The sequence below is a fragment of the Octopus bimaculoides genome, chromosome 8, assembly GCF_046866305.1.
Source record: "Octopus bimaculoides isolate indiv1 chromosome 8, ASM4686630v1, whole genome shotgun sequence".
Taxonomy (NCBI): domain Eukaryota; kingdom Metazoa; phylum Mollusca; class Cephalopoda; order Octopoda; family Octopodidae; genus Octopus; species Octopus bimaculoides.
Genome location: NC_142935.1, coordinates 44,289,982 through 44,309,331, shown reverse-complemented (window position 1 = coordinate 44,309,331; position 19,350 = coordinate 44,289,982). Strand labels below are relative to the sequence as shown.

Genomic DNA, 19,350 nt, shown 5'->3' with positions numbered 1-19,350 from the left:
TATACTCACGTACGTGTTTATGTAGGTACTCAGAATTATAAAAATATATAGATATAACTATATGCCGTTTCTCTTCGCCCTCTCTTCCCTAATCTAATATGTAGTAGCAGCAGTTGAATTTTCTTTTTAATTTCGGTTTATCTGTTTTCTTCTTCACACTCCCTGTTATACATACACACACACAATATATATATATATATAGGTATATGTGTATATGTATATAGATATGTGATATCCGCTTCTAAGTGGGAGAGATAATAATAATAATAATAACAATAATAGTTAATAACAGTCGTCTTCTTCCTGGCTAAGGTGTTTTCCGTAGGTGGTAGAAAGTTAACAGAAAAAAAATATATATTCGTGTAATTCACAATATCCAGTCAGGTAAAGTAACAACTGAGTTAGTGAGATTAGGTAGGTGTATATATTTCAGTATATGTGGATATATTTATACGTATATATATATAAGCTAAGCAGAATATTGATAAATTATATGTAGTTATATAATGTTTGTTGGGTGTCTGCAGATTGTTTGGGATTTCTTTTTGCTTTTTTTTCCCCTCTGTGTCTATGTGTGTATGTATATATCTCCCACCAACTCCAGCTCCGGCTTAGCTGCTTCTTCTGCTGCTACCCTCCGCCGCCATCATAAACACTGACACGTGATCACTGAGATAGCATATGACGTCTAGCTGACTCGGCCGGCCCCCGACGTTCACGTTCAACACGCACTAGGAACTTCAGCCGAACAACAACGATTCGGCCAGTGTGTTTATATCGTCTATCTTTTGCTTCATTCTGTCATTAGACTGCGGCCATGCTGGGGAGCTGCCTTGATGAATTTTAGTCGAACAAATCAACTGCAGTACTTATTAATATTTTTGAAGACTGGTACTTGTTCTATCGGTCTTTTACGCCGAACCGCTAGATTATAAGTGACGTAAACACGCCAACACCTGTTTTCAAGTGGTGGTGGACAAACACAGATACAAAGACATATACACACACTCACACATACATACATGAATGCGTAAATATATTCATACATATGTATGTGTGTGTACAACGGGATTCTTTCAATTTCTGTCTACCAAATCCCCACAAGGGCCTTCGTTGGCCCAAAGGTGTAGTAGAAGACATTTGCCCAAGGTGCCAAACAGTGGGTCTGAACCCAGAACCATGTGGTTGGGAAGGAAATAAAATACACACACACACATATATATACATAAATATTTAAATATGTATTTATATATGTGTGTGTTATGCATTATATATGTGTGTGTGTGTGTGTGTGTGTGTGTGTGAAGGCGCATGGCTCAATGGTTAGAGCGACGAGCTTACGATCGTGAAGTTGTGAGTTCGAATCCCGGACAGGGCTGCGTGTTGTATTCTTGAGCAAGACACTTTATTTCACGTTGCTCCAGTTCACTCAGCTGTAGAAATGCGTTGCGATGTCACTGGTACCAAGCTGTATCGGCCTTTGCCTTTCCCTTGGACAACACTGGTAGCGTGGAGAGGAGAGGCCGGTATGCATGGGTGACTGCTTGGAAATATATTATATATCTTATATATATATACCATCCTCATCATTTAATGTCCATCTTCCATGGTAGCAGTTGTTAGGTCTTCAAATGGCACCTGTACAACCACAGATCCACTTTCAGAATTCTGGAAAGATTATTTGTCACATCTCTAGCCAATCATGTATGGCACCTCAGTGTTGAAGGGACCCAATACAATATCACATGAAGGATATTGTATAATATTGAATATCATGTGAAGGATAATGTGGCCAGGACCCTACATTAACAAGAGCAAATACTGCAAGCTTTACATAGCTGAGCGAGTAAGGATACTCAAAAACTTCCTAAAACTTCTATCACTGAATACTCACCAGGAAATTTACAATTCTTGCATCCATTTCAAACGCTACCTGCTGCAAGCATGGGGTTCCTTATCCTCCAATTAGATCCAGAAGGGTCCTTATGGTCTAAAAATAGCACAAGGGGAAAATCCCCTGTTCCCCCCTCATTTGGCCCAGATGAACTGGTCTAAGGGAGATAATCCGTCCTTCTGACCCTGGAGTATTTATTCTTTGGTGATTCTTTGATCAAATGACTGTAACAGATTCCTGCCTCCCAGAGGTGAAGAGCAAAAAAAACAAAAAAAATTGTCGAGCTCCACTGTTTGCTTTGGCATGACTTTTACAGCTGTTTTCCTTCCTAACACCAACCACTTTACAGAATGTGCTTTTTACATAGTACCAGCAGATGAATACAATTTTCAAAAAAATTTGAGAACAAATGTAAGATTTCAAGCCAAAAGAATGTAAATAATTTTTTTTCCAACTGCTTGTAACATTGGCAAAAGTCTAGCATTACCATTTCATAATGCTCAAAGTTGCAAGATTCATCTAGCTGTGTCACATGAATGGAAGTATGTGAAAAAATTTTTAATTTCTCACAGTAAGTGCTCTGATATGAAGTGGAAATAAAATCTCCAACAGCTGTTTGGAGACATTAGTGCACATGTGAGCACCACATCCAATGCTCGCAAGACCCCCACCTAGTTTGATTTCTAATTGATTAAAGATGTTGATCTTGTCTTTCTATTTGTCTACATCAAATCCATCAACCTTTTAGAGCAACCTGTGCCTTTAAAAATTAGAAGAAAGCATCAGTCCAAGATCTCAATCATCTTACCTGGGTTCAGTGTACCTGTATGATACCTGGACAAGTGTCTTCTACTATACAGCTACAGCTGACTAATGATTTATGAGTAAAATTTGCTAGGCAGAAACTGATTCGAAGCTTATCATACATACACACGTTTTGCGTGTGGCTGTGTTTGTACATGAATTTATGTTCAACTATGTTCAATATGATCAACTAAACCAGCAATTCTCAACCATTTTTTATCTACAGACCCTTTTGATTACTATTCTATTCTGGTGGACCTCCATTGCCACTTGATGCTTAAAAACTAATTTCAGAGTGACTTCTTTCAAAATTTCTATTTTGTTTATCACACATTCACTTGTGTAGGCTGAACTATGCAAAATGCCAAGGAAAGAAACCTAGCAATGCACACACACACACATGAACTTTTTGTTAGTTAAAATATGTTTGTGACATATTTTAACTTCTAAAGGCAAATTCACTGCAGTTAACATGGAGACAAAAATTCTCTCATGGTATAATTTTTTTACTGCAGTAACTGCAGTGAATTTGCCTTTAAGACACTAAAATATATCACAAGCATATTTTAACTAACCTAAAGTCCATTCTTCATCACTGCTTAGTGCTGATGCTGCTATACATACACACACACACACACATATATATATATATTTTATTATATGTATTTATTTTCTCTAAGTTAATAATTAACTCGGACAAAATAAATTGGTTAATAGATACCAGGGTAGCAAAGATCACAAAATGACTGTGGTGTAACTCCTGTTTATGAGGTAGAAACTCCTTGTTATTTTGGGTACTTGAGTAAATATATAAATTTAGTAACTGGAGTAAAACGCATATGTTAAATGAATTCTTTTATTTCCAACATATGTTTCGAAGATTACAAATTATACCTTCCATAGGAATAGGTGATGTTGATAAGGATGTAATCTTCTCTTCAGGGAAATACATAGGAACCAGCTTAACCATAAGACATTTTAACCGAATATGATAACTGTAGTTAGAGAAGATTGCTACGTAATTTATTTGAAAAAGCCATACACACATACATATATATATTTATATATGTATGTATTTTGTTGTATTATGGGTGGGTCATTATGTCAATAACAAACACATGCACTGATTGTATTTCACTTCTATATTTTCTATTTGTCTATTGGTTGACTACTTAACCAATTAACTAATCGATTGTTTAATCATTCAATTAATCCCCTTGACCCTCTATGTGTGTGTGTGTATATATATATATATGATACACTGATGATATCTATGGCACCTGTACCAGTGGAGCGCTAAGAGCACCGTTCAAGTGTGGTCGCTACCAACATCGCCTTCCTGGCACTTGTGCTGGTGGCATGTGAAAAATCATTTGAGCGAGATCGTTGCCAGTGCCGCTGGACTGGCTCCTGTGCAGGTGGCACGTAAAATACACCATTTTGAGAGTGGCTGTTGCCAGTACCGCCTGACTGGCCTTAGTGCTGGTGGCACGTAAAAGCACCCACTACACTCTCGGAATGGTTGGCGTTAGGAAGGGCATCCAGCTGTAGAAACTCTGCCAAATCAGATTGGAACCTGGTGTAACCATCTGGTTCACCAGTCCTCAGTCAAATCGTCCAACCCATGCTAGCATGGAAAGGGGATGTTAAACAATGATGATGATGATGATGATGATATATATGATACGCTGACGATATATATATACATATATATATATTTAGTCCACTATAAATTATAGAGCAGTAGAATATTTAGATAAAGATAAGTTATAGCCAGTTTATAGGGTTACCCAGGGTTTCATGTCCATAAAGCATTTAGCTTTACAATGTCTTGTCAGACCTTATGGCTGCATCATCATCATCATCATCATCATTTAACATCCGTTTTCCATGCTGGCATAGGCTGGACAGTTTGACTGAAGACTGGCAAACCAGGAGGCTGCACCAGGCTCCAATTTGTTCTGGTAAGGTTTCTACAGCTGGATGCCCTTCCTAATGCCAACCACTCAGAGAATGTAGTGAGTGCTTTTTATGTGCCACCGGCATGGGGGCCAATCAGGAAGCATTGGCATTGACCATGCTTGAATGATGGTTTTTACTTGCCACCAGCATGTGAGCCAGTCAGGCAATACTGGCATCGACCACACTCAAATAGTGCTTTTTACATGCCACTGGCACAGGAGCCAATCAGGTGGCACTGGTATCGGCCATGACAATGATTTCACTTGACTGAACAGGTCTTCTCAAGCACAGTATATTGGTCGATGATTGAAGGGTACTTTTAAATGGGCCAGTTATGTGACACTAGTATCGGCCACAGCTACAATTTCACTTGGCTTACTGGGTCTTTTTCTTAAAATTTGAAACCAATATTTAATATAATTTATCTGAATCTGAGATTGAGTGAATGCTATAATTACATCTTTTTTACCTTCTGAATTAAATTCCTGCCTAGGTAATTTTGCATCTTTTCCTTTTATGGTCAATGAAATAAATACCAATCAAATACAGAACTAATCAACCGCTTCTTCTCTCAAACTTTAAAGCAAATTAGAAATCAGTTTATTAAAATAGGTGTATATTTTACAAAGATCCTAAAATTATATGTTTAATGAACAAAAGCAAATCAATGATATAGCTAAATAGTTAATGAACACATTGTTCATGTTTAACAATAAGAATTGTTTTTCAAATGTTCAGTTACTATCATTTGTCATTGCATATCAGTATGTACTAGCATTCAAGTAATTTATCAAATAATCTTCTGATGTACTGTTCATTTGTTTCAGGTTTTTCTCAGTATGAGATCAAAAGGACTCAATAGTTTGTCTGTAGATGATGATTAGCAAAATTCTAATGATTCACAATATAATGGATCAAATGCATGTAGTAAGAACTGTATTTCACCATAAGAATGTCACCAATAATCAGAGCATATTGATTAATGAGAACTTCATTTTCAACAACATATACAAGTTCATTAAGACCTTTCAAACTGTTTCTTCAAAAACTCAGTGGCCTTCTGACCTCTTACATATTTTCTGGGTAAACAGTTACTTTCGTCTAATCCCACAACAGATTCATATATTTCTGGGTTGACGACTGGGATCCAATGACAAAACATATACACAAACATCCAAGCTGTTTCTTTCTAATATGGTGATTAACTTGATACCCTTAATATTCACTATCGCCCTTTGTGCTACTTTTCTTTTCTTCCTACGTTAGAATGCTGCTACTTGTAAAGAGATCAACTACGAAAAAGTATTAAAATCAAAGAGGGGACAAGCCAACAAAATAATTAAATTGCTTTCCTTTAACATTATAATTAATTTGGTACGCTAATGTTCACTATCACCTTTTCTATGTTTTTTTTTTTTACGTTAGGCTGGTACCACTTGCAAAGAACTCATCTATGAAAAATTAGTAAATCCAGTTAATAAAATAAATCTGATAAAATAACAAACGTAGAGAAGGATTTCTATAAATAAAGGTTTATACCTACAATAGAAATTATCATTTATTAAATTCAATATATTTAATATTCTGTGCATTTGTCAGCGCATCTGCTTGTCAAAATGTCATGTATTTAGTTACGTCCCTTTACCTTCTGTATTCCAATACCTCTGAGATCGAATTAACTATTCACCACTCAGTCCAGGATCAATAAAATTAGTACCAGTCACAAAACAGGGTTAACTTAATTGACTCTATCCATCCTTCTTAATATGTAGCCATATGTCTGATATACATTACAAGATATCAAAATGTATCTACTTTCTGTCATTTTGTCAATCACTGTTGTCAGACCTGATTGAATAGATTTATAATCAAATGTAATCCAGCCGTGATTACGCATTCTTCTTAGAGATATGTCAAAGACTACAATATTAAACACGTCCTTCCACTTACAACAGTAGGGTACGATTTGAGTGCTATTTCAAGCACTCAGACATACTGGCTCCCTCGTCTTTGTTATGCTTTAGCTCCAAGTCAGTGGTGTCTTTCATTTATGATGAAAACTCTTCCAATAATGATCATGTGTTTTCAGGAGGGATATTTAGAAAAACATTATAATATGTGTTATTTTTGTAAGATAAAGATAGTAAGATGGATGAATCGTTAGCATGTTGGACAAAATACTTAGCGGCACTTCGTCTGTCTTTACGTTCTGAGTTCAAATTCGGCCGAAGTCGACTTTGGTCTCTTATCCTTTAATGTTCGATAAAATAAATACCAGTTGAGCACTGGAGTCGATGAAATCGATTAGAATCTTCCCCACAAAGTTTTAGGCCTTGTGCTTATAGTAAGTAGAAAAGATTATTTTTATAAGACAGAAAGGTGTAATTTCAGAAAGAGGTTTAGCGACTACGAATATAATAACATAATACTTATTACATGATTTGGCAATTTTTGTAGACTTTCTACGAGGTTATCTCCTCTTGCCAGCGGAAGTAATTGGATGTGAGACGACCACCGCTAGGAGAAGTAAACATGGATGCCGAAACATCACACAAGACTTGGTGTCTGCAGAATAGTGTGGAAACGGTGAGCAGTGTTGACGAAATATATCGGTACGACAAGAAACAACAGCAGGATATACTCACAGCAAAACCATGGGAGAAAAAGTAAGTAATTTTAACCGATATTAAACGTGAATAAAAACAAAAAAAATTCTGCCAAAGCAGTGCAGAACAAACCTGGCAATCGTTGTGTTCTGTATTCAATGTATTACCGTTGTCAGCTTTGTGTTCTATTTATCTTGAAGCGTTTAATAGAGTACCAATTAAGTATTAAATTGGGTTTCTTTCATTTTATCGTTCTCTGCAATTGTGGCTTTGTGTCTTTGTTAGAATTAATATTAAAGGGTTACTTGGTTAAAATGGCTAGAGCAGTAGATAAAATTCTTTGAGGTATTTCGTTGTGTTGGTGTAAAAATTGCATTATCTTGGGTTTATATGTATATAACATGTATTATATGTATACGACGTATGAGTAATATGTGTTATATAAAAATATATGGCAATATATATATATTATACACACACACACACACACACATATATATATATATATATATATATATATATATATATATATATTATACACACATACATATATACTTGTTTCAGTCATTTGTCTGCAGCCATGCTGGAGCACCGCCTTTAGTCGAAGAAACCGACTCCAGGACTTATTCTGTATAAGCTTAGTACTTATTCTATCGGTCTCTTTTACCAAACTGCTAAGTTTCGGGGACGTAAACACGTCAACATCAGTTGTCAAGCGATGGCGGGGAGGAGGACACACACACGACAGGCTTCTTTCAGTTTCCGTCTACCAAATCCACTCACAAGTCTTTGGCTGGCCCGAGTAGAAGACACTTGCTCATTGTATATATATATGTGTACATACACATAGTCACTTTTTCGTGCTTACATGGATTAGATGGAATTTGTTGAGACAAATTTTTCTATGGGCAGATACGATACATCTTTGTATATGGGCAGATGCGATACATCTTTGTATACAGTTATGTATACCTCTAATATACACATGTGCGTATGTATACACACACATCCACGCGCGTGCACACAAAGATGTATTGCATCTGGCCAGAGAAAAATCTGTCTCAACAAATTCCGTCTAAGCCATGCAAGCAAGGAAAGTAGTCATGTGTATCTGTGTGCACATATATGTTGATGTGTTTATAAATGTGTGTGTGTGTATGTGTACATATGACCATCACAGAGGAGTTTTAGATTTGTATATGCCAACGATCTTGTTCTCATTGCAGAACCTTTAGGGCAAATTAGAAAATTTCTAAGCCTTGTACTGTGAGATCTTAATGGTAAAGTTTTCCAAGTAAAGGATTATTTATTCTTTTCTACTCTAGGCACAAGGCCTGAAGTTTTTTGGGAGGAGGTAGTTGATTAGATCAACCTCAGGATGCAACTGGTACTTAATTTATTGACCCCGAAAGGATGAAAGGCAAAGTCAACCTCGACGGAATTTGAACTCAGAACGTAAAGACGGATGAAAAGGATTATTTATTCAATTGGTCTCCATAGTTGCAAAGTGACAGTTTTATTGTCACCATTTCAATCATGTAATCTACCCTAACTAGAAAAATCAGCCTTATATTAGAAACTCTGCAGAAACCCTATTACCTATTATCATTCACAAGATGTGTGAAACTCTGAGCACCAATAGAGTGAATCACTGTTATCTTATAAATCTGAAACATTGATATGTTTTGGAAGCTTTTTTGTTTGTACCCATATACATGTCTATGCATGTGTGTGTGTATATATGTAATTGTGAAGAAATGCATCACATTTTAATGTATTTACATTGCTAAAATATTGTTCCCTGTTTCTTTTTATTTTCAGTCCGCATTACTTCAAGTATATAAAAATCTCAGCTCTAGCTCTCCTCAAAATGGTCATGCATGCTCGATCAGGCGGTAACCTTGAAGTAATGGGTCTCCTGCTAGGTAAAGTTGATGGCAACACCATGTTAGTTATGGACAGTTTTGCTGCCCCTGTGGAAGGAACTGAGACCCGAGTAAATGCTCAGGCTCAGGCATACGAGTACATGGCCGCCTATACTGAATCGTCAAAACAAGTAAGTCAAATTGTTTAATTATTCTTTGTTATTCCATGATAGTCCCACCTCTTGTTGTTCCTTTTAATGCAAGGGGCAACTGCTGCACTGAGGTATGCATGTTGGGTTTAAGATATTTTGGCACCTGCTGTTTTGGCATTGTTGATTCAATGCTGATTTATTTGATATCAGACATTTTAATGTTTCTCTTGTTTTCTCTCCCTCTCTCTCTCTCTCTCTCTGAGCATATTTCTCTTTATGTGTATGAAGAGAGGGAAAGTGTTTTTTTTCCAATTGTTTTGAGTTAATAAATTCTCTCTCTCCCACTCAGTCTTCTGTCTGTATGTATATGTATATTTCTGCATGCATGCATGCATGTGTGTGTGTTTGCTGCCAGGGCCAAAAGAGTACTGTTGCTAAAATAGGTTCTTATGCTCAGCCAACTGTGCCAAATCATGTGCGTTCAAACAGTTGCACCTAATCATCTTATTCCAGGGCATGTGATGATAATGCTTGATGAGTGTTGGCAGTGATGAAGTCATATTTCAAGATGCATATTCTTTTCTTCTCTAGGCACAAGGCCCGAAATTTTTGGGGAGGGGACCAGTATGCAACTGGTACTTAATTTATCGACCTTGAAAGGATGAAAGGCGAAGTTGACCTCGGTGGAGTTTGAACTCAGAATGTAAAGACAGGCAAAATACTGCGAAGCATTTCGTCCGGCATGCTAACGTTTCTTATTTCTTTACTGCCCACAAGGGACTACACACAGAGGGGATAAACAAGGACAGACAAACGAATTAAGTTGATTATATCGACCCCAGTGCGTAACTGGTACTTATTTAATCGACCCCGAAAGGATGAAAGGCAAAGTCGACCTTGGAGGAATTGGAACTCAAAAGGTAGCGGCAGACGAAATACCGCTAAGCATTTCGCCTGGCGTGCTAACGTTTCTGCCAGCTTGCTGCCTTTTTCAAGATGCATATTGCAAAAGAAGTAGTGAGGTCATATTTCAAGATGCATATTGAGCCCTTCAGATGAAATGACAAATGCCAAGTGACAATGTACTACTGAGTAGATGTGTCAAACCCATTCCAGACTTTGGTATCAGAGTTAAGAGAAGCTACTACACGAACCATTTCAGTTGTTAATGAAAGATATTACTGATTGGCACAGTTTCAGTTTTTGGTTTAAGACACTCATTGCCTCAATGTTTGAGATGATTTTGTCTTCAAAATTATAACATCATTTTTCAAACTATTTGCCTCATCTATAGAAGATATATTTATGTTATTTATGTAGCCACACTACATTTTAGTTAGTTCCATTTCCAGTCAACATCACGAGGTGTCTTTTTTTATAAAGTTGTACAAAGTTCTTGACTAACTTTCAAATAAGAACCTTTGTTTCTAAACTAAGAGTAATAACTTTCTTATGCACCAGGTGATTAGTGTGTGGTTCATTATTTGTTTTCATTTATAATTTTGATAATATTTAGTGTTTCTTTCAGATGAGTTTTTGCCTCTTATATTTCCTTATTGTTTACTGTTTATAAATAGAAACATATTGGTTTACTTTGGAGTTTGATTAGTCATCATCTTATCTTGTAGACTGAGATTTTGAATTTGATTCTCTTAGATAACTTGGCTTTAACTCTTCCAGGTTACCATAATGGATGCTAAAGCCATCATCATGGTGTAACAATGATGATTCCAAAACATTTTCAATGTGTCACCCTCAGCATCTATCAAGACTTAAGTCTGTTCATGTTATGTACACTTTACATTTGCTTGAGAGTACTGTATTTTGCAGCATATAAGTTGACATATATTGCAAACATTCAAATATCATCACGATCTTATCAAATCCTGCTGCATTTCACATGGAATTTTTGGTCACTCCAAAGTTGTCTTAGTGAATAAGTTAACCTACCTTTTTTTTTGTGGCTGCAAATTTTGGTCTGAAAAATTTGTCTTGTATGTTGGAAAATATAGCAGCTGCTGACAGTTGCTGAATTTGTTCACTGAAAATTACAGTGAAGCACACAGATGAAATGAGATTCTAGCCTCAATTTAGAAATTTGTTTCCCTTTTCCATTACAGTAAAGGTTTGGTTTCTTAATAACTATATCAAATATGAACTGATTACCTTTAGAAATGTTTTCTATTTAGGTTGGTCGTCTTGAAAATGTGATTGGTTGGTACCACAGTCATCCAGGGTATGGATGCTGGCTTTCTGGCATTGATGTCAGCACTCAAATGTTAAACCAACAATTCCAGGAGCCTTTCGTTGCCATTGTGGTAAGTTTAATGCTATAAATTCACTTTTTTTTTTTGTTCCTGATGTTCTTTGATGCATGTTATGAATTGAAACAATTCTTACAATGCATAAAACTGGTGATAAACACAAAAATAATGGTAGTAGACAAATATAATTTTAATGTAACATTTATTACAACGAAAACGTTTATTTCTCTGTATAACCACCCTTTTGGGCAATTATAGCCTCCACATGAGAATGAAATTATTTTGCAGCTGCCGCAACCTCTGCCTTTTTGATTTTGATGATGCAGGTCTTCAAACTGTTGACACTCGAGTGTGGTGAGGCACTGGTCCATGCTTGAAGTATACCCCAAAAAAGTAATCAAGAAGGTTGAGATCTGGGCTATTACTGGGCCATATGTTGGCCCTCACAAAAAGTGGCACCTTCTCACTAAGGAAGGCCTGTGTTGCTTTTGACCCATGGCATGGTGCAGAATCCTGGATAAGCACCACATTGTCAAGCCCAAACTTCTGCTCCATCCAAAGTAACAGTGAGTTCTTCAGGATGTCCAGATACTCCTTTGTGCTGATCTTTGAGCCAGACTCAATGAAGTGTGGATCCATGACACTTCCATCACAGAGGTAGAATTCTTAGTCTCAAACACAGGGGGGGGGGGTGTCAGGAGAGTTGTATGCAATCACTCGAGAATTTCTGATTTGCCTTATCGTCCACAGTGAACTTCTCATCCACAAACACAAGTTTTTCTTGCACCTTGATGCTTGATGAATAACAGAAGCTTTGAGCATCTCTTGACTCTGATTGTTTTGGCCTTGGCTGTTAGGAAGTGATAGCATCATTGAACATAGCTAGTCATGCCAGGGTTCCTGTTCACAGCTCTGGACACTGGAAAGTGACATGTGTTTCTTTGCAAGAGTTGTCATAGATGTGAACGGGCTGGCTTCAACTGAGCGTTTGAGGCCAGTGAGAAACTTTGGATTGCACTTGGAATCACTTCAAGTCTTGTGTTCTTTTCTATCAATCTTTCCCTCTTCTTTAAATTGTTTATACACACAATAAACTGTTGCTTTTGGAAGTTTCATCAACTTAACAATTTTATTGGTAGTGTGCCCAGTGCATGCCAAAACAACAATGGTGGAACGATTCAGTTGTTCCATGACTTTCTGTTGTCGAATCAGTTCGCTATTTACCTGAAAAATAAAGAGGAGAATTAGATTTGCAAGTAAGCAAAGTTTTGTCAAAAACTGAAATGTTAAACCCACTAAGTCAACTGCTTAAAATTGGTCATAATTTATCTGTAAGACCCTGTAAATTATGATAGTTTATAAATTTTACTCAAATGGATTGTATAAGCTTTTAACAGTGAAATGATAAAAATTAATAAAGACAAAAGATGTAAATTTACTTCATACATTGCAAGTTAATGACTTCTCTCTGCTTTATGTGATCTAGCTAAATTTTCTATATTAGGTCAAAAGAAGTCATAAGTTTTCTCTTTGACTTATTGCAAATTTATTTCATTGCTTAGTTGAAAATTGCAATGCTACTTTGAATCTTCTATATAATATAATTACTACTAGGTAAAATTTAGCATGTTAACTATTTTGCCTCATTACCCACTCCAATATGCTCAGCGTTCCCTTAAGGGTAGTATCATCCATGTTGAAAACCTTTTTCTTTAAGCCTGTCTTTGGTTTCAACAACTACAACCGTCACCAATATACAGTGTGTTATCTATTGCTAAAATATCTACTCATGTTGATATCAAAGTTATTCAGGTTATTGAAATCATAGATTTACTTAGCACTCTTTCATAACAAGCACTCATTCCATTGTATGATTTTTTGTTAGGTTGATCCTGTCAGAACTATATCAGCTGGCAAGGTGAATATGGGAGCTTTTCGTACCTACCCAAAGGTAAGTTGCTTGACTTTGTACAGAGTTTCTGCTGTAAAGTAAATAATGACTTCTTTCTTTGTTTTGTATGACATGATTTTGGTAACTGTCTTGAAATATCTATTTTGTTTGATACACAACAAACCTTCAGTTAACAGGAAAATGAATAGCAATGTTTTATATATTGATAATAAATCTCTCAAATTATTTGTCACCAAATGCCAACGAATGTTGTGTAGCCTTGAGTAGCACAGTAGTATTTTTCAATATCATGTTTATAGATGCAGGTGTGACTGTGTGGTAAGCAGTCTGCTTTCCAACAACACGGTTTCAAGTTCAGTCTCCCTGCATGGCAAACTGTGTTAGTCTCTTCATTTATAGTGCCAGGCTAACTAAAGTATTATGAGTGGATATGATAGTTGGAAACTGAAAAGAAGCCTGTCATATGTGTGTGTGTTACTGTTTCTTTGCCTTGACTTTGTGTGATAGTCGTAAGCATGTGTCACCATCATGCAAGTGGTGTCCTTTGTTTCCAGTGTTCTGAGACTTGATTAATCATGGGCAAATATTATTGGAGACGGTTAGCAACAGGAAAATCTGCCTCAACAAATTCAGCTCCAGCATGGAAAAGTGGACATTAAAAACAGTGATAAGGATGTTGAAAATTGATCTGCTTTGTTCTTTGAATCAAGTACTCATGTTTCGATAAATGTGGTTTCACTGTAAGTTTTGTGTTTATGTATAGTGGTCCTATTGCTTCACTGTACCAAAAAATAATATGTGAACCAATCTATGACTATGGATAAAAGAAAGACTAATGAGAAAAGTCTAGCGATGAATGGCAGAAACAATGTATGAAGAAGCTAATGAAAATGAATAGCAAAAGAAATTATCATAAAAAAATTTGCTACATTGCTTTACTATATGTTGTTGTGCTGCTTCATCATGTCTTGGAAGCCCTGCAAAAGGTCAATGATACTATCCTTTTCTGTGTGACTAAATCTTGAAACAAATATCACTTCTAAGTAGTTAAGCAAGAGATGCAGAGGAATCTCACACAACTTTAGGAAACAAGTCAACTTTTTACTCTACATAAGTATGGAAGAATGGATGCAAAATGGAAGCAAGCAAGAAGGAAAGTACTTGATGTTACTGAGAAGCACTTGTTCTTAAAGTCTGTCTTAGATTCTCTGAATGGGGAAGATCTTGGAGTATATTGATGAAATTGGCATGGTTGAATGTTCAGTTTGTAGTTTAGGAATTTTATTTACTAGGTCTAACAAATGTAGGACTTTTTTTTTTCAGACCAGCACAGGGCCTGTTTCTTCATGAAACTAGTGGTGGCCTGCATATGAATTGTATGATACCCTTTAAAACACACACACGAGGCAGATTTTCTATGGTTGGAAGCCCTTCCTGTTTCCTATCTTCATTTGTTTCTAGACAAGGTAATATTTTTCATGGCCAAAAAGATTATATATATATATTTATATATAAAGGGAGAGAGAAAGAATATTAGATAAATGAACCAATGAAAGAACCTCTCTTTGCATCCTCAACTTAGCAGAAATAACTACCAAATGTCCTTCAAATCACATGCTTCTGTCTGAAAAAAGAAGAGCACATAAATAAGATGATTATACATAATGAATACCTTTGATTATAGGTTTGGTAAATGAGAACAACTCCACAAGTTAAAACACCTAGAGATAATGCAGTTCAGCATTTGTAGAGGCTGTGAAAAGTTTTGATTGATATTGAAACTTGGCAGGAATGTGATAAAATGAGTAGTGTTTGAAACAGAACTCAATCTTTTCCACAGGGTTATCGACCTGCTGATGAGGGACCATCTGAGTATCAGTCCATTCCACTAAACAAGATTGAAGATTTTGGTGTGCACTGCAAGCAGTACTATTCCCTCGATGTATCCTATTTCAAGTCATCGTTGGATCGTAAGTTATTGGAGTCCCTCTGGAACAAATACTGGGTCAATACATTAAGTTCATCAAGTTTTCTGGCTGTAAGTTACTTTTTTTAAAATCTTTTTCTCTTCCTTTGTTTCCCATTACTACTATGTTTATTATGATGGTGGAGCATGATAAAAAATATCTTGATATTAGGTAGCATCTGTTTATTTTCTGAGTTTTAACCCTCTTTCCTGCAACCTTGCTGTTTTATTCTTCCAGGATTGATAAAAGAAATATAAGTCAAATACTGCTGTTAATGTAATCAGCTGTACTCCTCTTGAAGGTTTATAGGATTGTGCTTACATCAGAAATTATTCTTAAGGCAGTGAACTGGCAGAGTCATTGGTGCATCGGACAAAATGCTTTGCAGCATTTCTTCCTGCTCTTTTTTTTGCCTATTGTCTTTCAGGGTTATCAAGTTTTGGAGTTATTGTAATCTACTTAGACCATCCCCTCAAATTGCAGGCCTTGTGCCAAAATTAGAATTATTTTTATTACTAGTATTTTAGAAGTTACTATTGTTAAAATATCAGAAGCAATTGTTGTTACAGTGGTGGTTGCAATGGTAGTAGTAATATATCAGAATTAGTTGTGCAGTTGATATAATATCTTACAGTATTTATTTATGTACCTTTACATTCTGAGTTCAAAAACAACTTTATTATATAAATTCTTATGGAGACTAAAATATGGTGAGGATAATGAGGAAGATAAACATTTTTATTTTTACTAGTTTCAGTCATGCTGTAGCATTGCTTTCTAGCATACAATTGTTTATGTTGACACTAGTACTTATTTTTTTTATTTCAAATATGACAAGGTTTTTGTTCAATGGTCTACCAATTCTGTGTTGTATCTATCACACAACTAGTATTTCACTGGCATTGTAACCCTTGTGCATCATTTGAACAAAAATGAGGCTCCTATCTCATCAGTAATATTTGCGAAATGCATTGTCTGATTCTTTCGCATTGTTTTCTTACAGAATGCCGAATATACAACTGGTCAGATCTTTGATTTATCTGAAAAACTTGAGCAGTCTGAAGCACAACTGGGGCGCTGTGGTTTCATGCTTGGCATGGATGCCTTTGAGAAGAAATCAGAAGACAAATTATCCAAAGCTACTAAAGATGGGTAAGAAAATCGATTTGTTTTTAACAACTAATTGTACTAGTGTATGTCACATTTTAATTACCATTTTCCATGTAATGTCAAATTATGCACTATGCCTACTATCCAGATGATTACTTAACAGAATGCCTGCCATTCAATCTTCTCTGATTAATATTGTATTGGATATTAGTAGAATAACCTATCCTGCTACTACTAAGTCACTGAGTGATTAATTATCTACTAGAGAAATACAGGCACAGGACTGCCCTGCCTGGCATAGCAGAAGTGCCACCTCTTATGAATAGAATAGGATTGTAGGAGCAGAAAGAAAACATGGGCTGTGCAAGTCCAGAGCCAACTCCTTGCTTTCATTCCCAGCAGATTGGTGCCTGACCTGCAGCAGAACCTTCCGGCATGCATCAGTTTGATCAGCCACAGCTGGATGCTCTTTGACCCATCTTCTTTTCCCATGTGAGGTCTTGTCATTGTTGATAACGACTGACAAACATTAAAGATAGAATAGTACAGTTAAAATGGTAGTAACAATTTATAATACCTACTTTGAGTAGTCCCCTGGCACATTATAGAGAAATAAAAGAAGACCTGTTAGTGAGCCTGCTATTTTTTCTGTTTCAAATTTGTGCTTATAATGATGAATGTCAAATAGTGTTAGTAAGATTTACGTAATCATTAAGATTTTAATAGTTAATTCATGTCTTATTAATTATACTTTTGTTTTAAAGAGTACTAGCTGTGATCTTTAATCTCTAAGGTTGGTGAGATTGATACTGTTGGAACATCTGTCAGACAATGCAGCAATTGTTGTTAATATTTAGTCTTTGTTTCACTACACTGTAACTTCTTGATTTCTCTCTCATATCACTCCTCTCATATCTATATGTCATCAGGTGTAAAACTACCATTGAAGCTATCCATGGACTGATGTCTCAAGTGATAAAAGACTGGCTGTTTAACCATGTACATGTTGGAGATAGGAACGAGTCGTCCACACTAGCTATTGATCAAGCAAAACCAGGGACATCTGATGTTGCCATGGTAGTTGATGAAGAGAAGATGTCTACATAAGTGAATGAAAAACTGAAAAACAACAACAAATCCAAAAATAAGACATTATCAAAATGAACCTTTATCACATCAAAACAAAGAAAAATCTCTAAAACATAAAGAAGACAAGTACTGCTATTAAGGATTATTAATATTATTGCTTTCATTGCTGATATTTGATATTCTGAGTAAATGAGGTGATAAGATATAGCTGACACCATTTGGATATTGTTTCTATGGTGGTAAGATATTTTGATGAGTATAATTACTTGATAACGTGAGGATAGCTTGATATATATTAAAAATAGATTAATATCTTAATGATAGCTTGATAATCTTGAGGATAGCTTGAGGTAAGGTGATATCTTAAGAGTCATACAGTTTAATTAGACCATAATCTCTATTTGGTGCTTATTGCAGATTACTACTAACACTGTTAATGTGAACTTGATATTCTACTGAGCTACTTCACATGCAAAGTGCATGTGTTTTATAGATCTGTGTTTGTGTGTGTGTATACATACATACAGACATATATATATATATACACACATGCATACAAATATACACATGCGTGTCTGTGTTAAAGTATTTACTATATGGTTAGAATTGTCTAAACATGCCTGTTAATATTCTGTAAATGGAATAACCCTCTTTGACCATATTTGTAATTAAACACTGACATTTTAAAAAAATAAGAAGAATTTGGAGGTATTTAGTAAAACAATTTTCCTTTTCATTTTGTAGCTGTTGTTTGGGACCCAAATGTGATGGAAGGTTTTAATTTCAATATGAACACTTAAAAATTGTTGTTTAGTCATTCATTTGCTAAGAAAGTCTGTCTATTTAAAATTCTACCAAATATTGGCAATGAATGGTACTAATGAGTGCAGTTTGAGAAAATTCTTTGTCAAAACAAAAACATTTACATGAATACTCTCTCTCTCTTTACTTTTCGTTCGAAATTTTACTGCTTTTTTTTTTTTTTTTGTTTCCTTTGGCTCAATAAACGTTTAGTTTCAGTTGTATAAAAAGCCTTTTCTTTGTCTTTTATTTTGCATCATTGGGGAAAATACAAAAATGATCAATAAAATACCCAGAAACTATTTGACTAAATAAATGTCTTTGATGGCTTTCGGTTGTCTCCCTTCTTTGATACAACATTTTGACTCAGTTGACTTTCTTTTGTCTTTTGTCTTTTCCTGGTATTTAAGTACTAGGATCAATAAATTGATCACTCTACAAATATTATGGACTTGTGCTGTTTGTTTTTTTTTTCTCTCTCTGTGCCATCAGGTCAATGAATACAACCTAGTAAATTCTCTGATTAGCACCATGTTTTTGCCTTGGAATTTTTGTGGAAAAATATGGTTGTTTTCTGTTACTTTCCTTTGGGTATTTTTTTTTACAAGATATCATTTTGATGACGTGATACAAATAATTTTACCACACGCAAAAAGATGCTTATTTAAAAAATTATTGATAGGAGAGCTGATTGTTGAATTGGTTGAACGTTAGGCAAAAATGTTTGCCATTACCTTTCTGAGTTGATTCTAACCACTTGTAGGCACAGGTATTGGCTATGTGGTAAGACGTTTGCTTCCCAACCTCATGGTTCTTGGTTCAATCCCACTGCATGGCTCCTTGTGCAGATATCTTCTATTACAGCCCCAGGTTGACCAAAGTCGTGTGTGTTACTTTGTTTTTGCCTCAACATCCAATGATTGC

At 35.7% G+C, this 19,350-nt stretch overlaps 2 protein-coding genes across 25 annotated transcripts in view; one reads left to right on the top strand and one right to left on the bottom strand.

Annotated features, from left to right (window-relative positions):
* Positions 1-686, bottom strand: part of LOC106871743 (brefeldin A-inhibited guanine nucleotide-exchange protein 1) — a 170,862-nt gene extending 170,176 nt beyond the window's left edge. For 7 of the 24 annotated variants that reach the window (XM_089356394.1, XM_089356397.1, XM_089356407.1 and 4 more), the window contains exon 1: positions 10-671. The gene's annotated coding sequence lies outside the window, so the exon portion shown is untranslated. Of the gene's footprint in view, positions 1-9 lie in introns of all 24 variants that reach the window. The other 17 variants (XM_052970074.2, XM_089356406.1, XM_089356410.1 and 14 more) reach the window with 6 other exon arrangements.
* Positions 687-7,179: 6,493 nt separating this feature from the next.
* Positions 7,180-18,656, top strand: LOC106871745 (COP9 signalosome complex subunit 5). The gene is made up of 7 exons (XM_014918370.3): positions 7,180-7,326; positions 9,088-9,322; positions 11,473-11,601; positions 13,433-13,498; positions 15,300-15,497; positions 16,430-16,578; positions 17,466-18,656. Exons 1-7 carry the CDS (start codon positions 7,193-7,195, stop codon positions 17,641-17,643), a joined length of 1,089 nt encoding a protein of 362 aa, XP_014773856.1. The 5' UTR covers positions 7,180-7,192; the 3' UTR covers positions 17,644-18,656.
* The last annotated feature ends 694 nt before the right edge of the window (positions 18,657-19,350 follow it).

Bases quoted from the DNA above. Each gene is read 5' to 3' on its own strand.
- LOC106871745 (XM_014918370.3), top strand. From the start codon at position 7,193: ATGGATGCCGAAACATCACACAAGACTTGGTGTCTGCAGAATAGTGTG. The intron at 11,602-13,432 runs GTAAGTTTAATG...ATTTTTTGTTAG, and splicing joins AGCCTTTCGTTGCCATTGTG to GTTGATCCTGTCAGAACTAT. The intron at 13,499-15,299 runs GTAAGTTGCTTG...TCTTTTCCACAG, and splicing joins CTTTTCGTACCTACCCAAAG to GGTTATCGACCTGCTGATGA.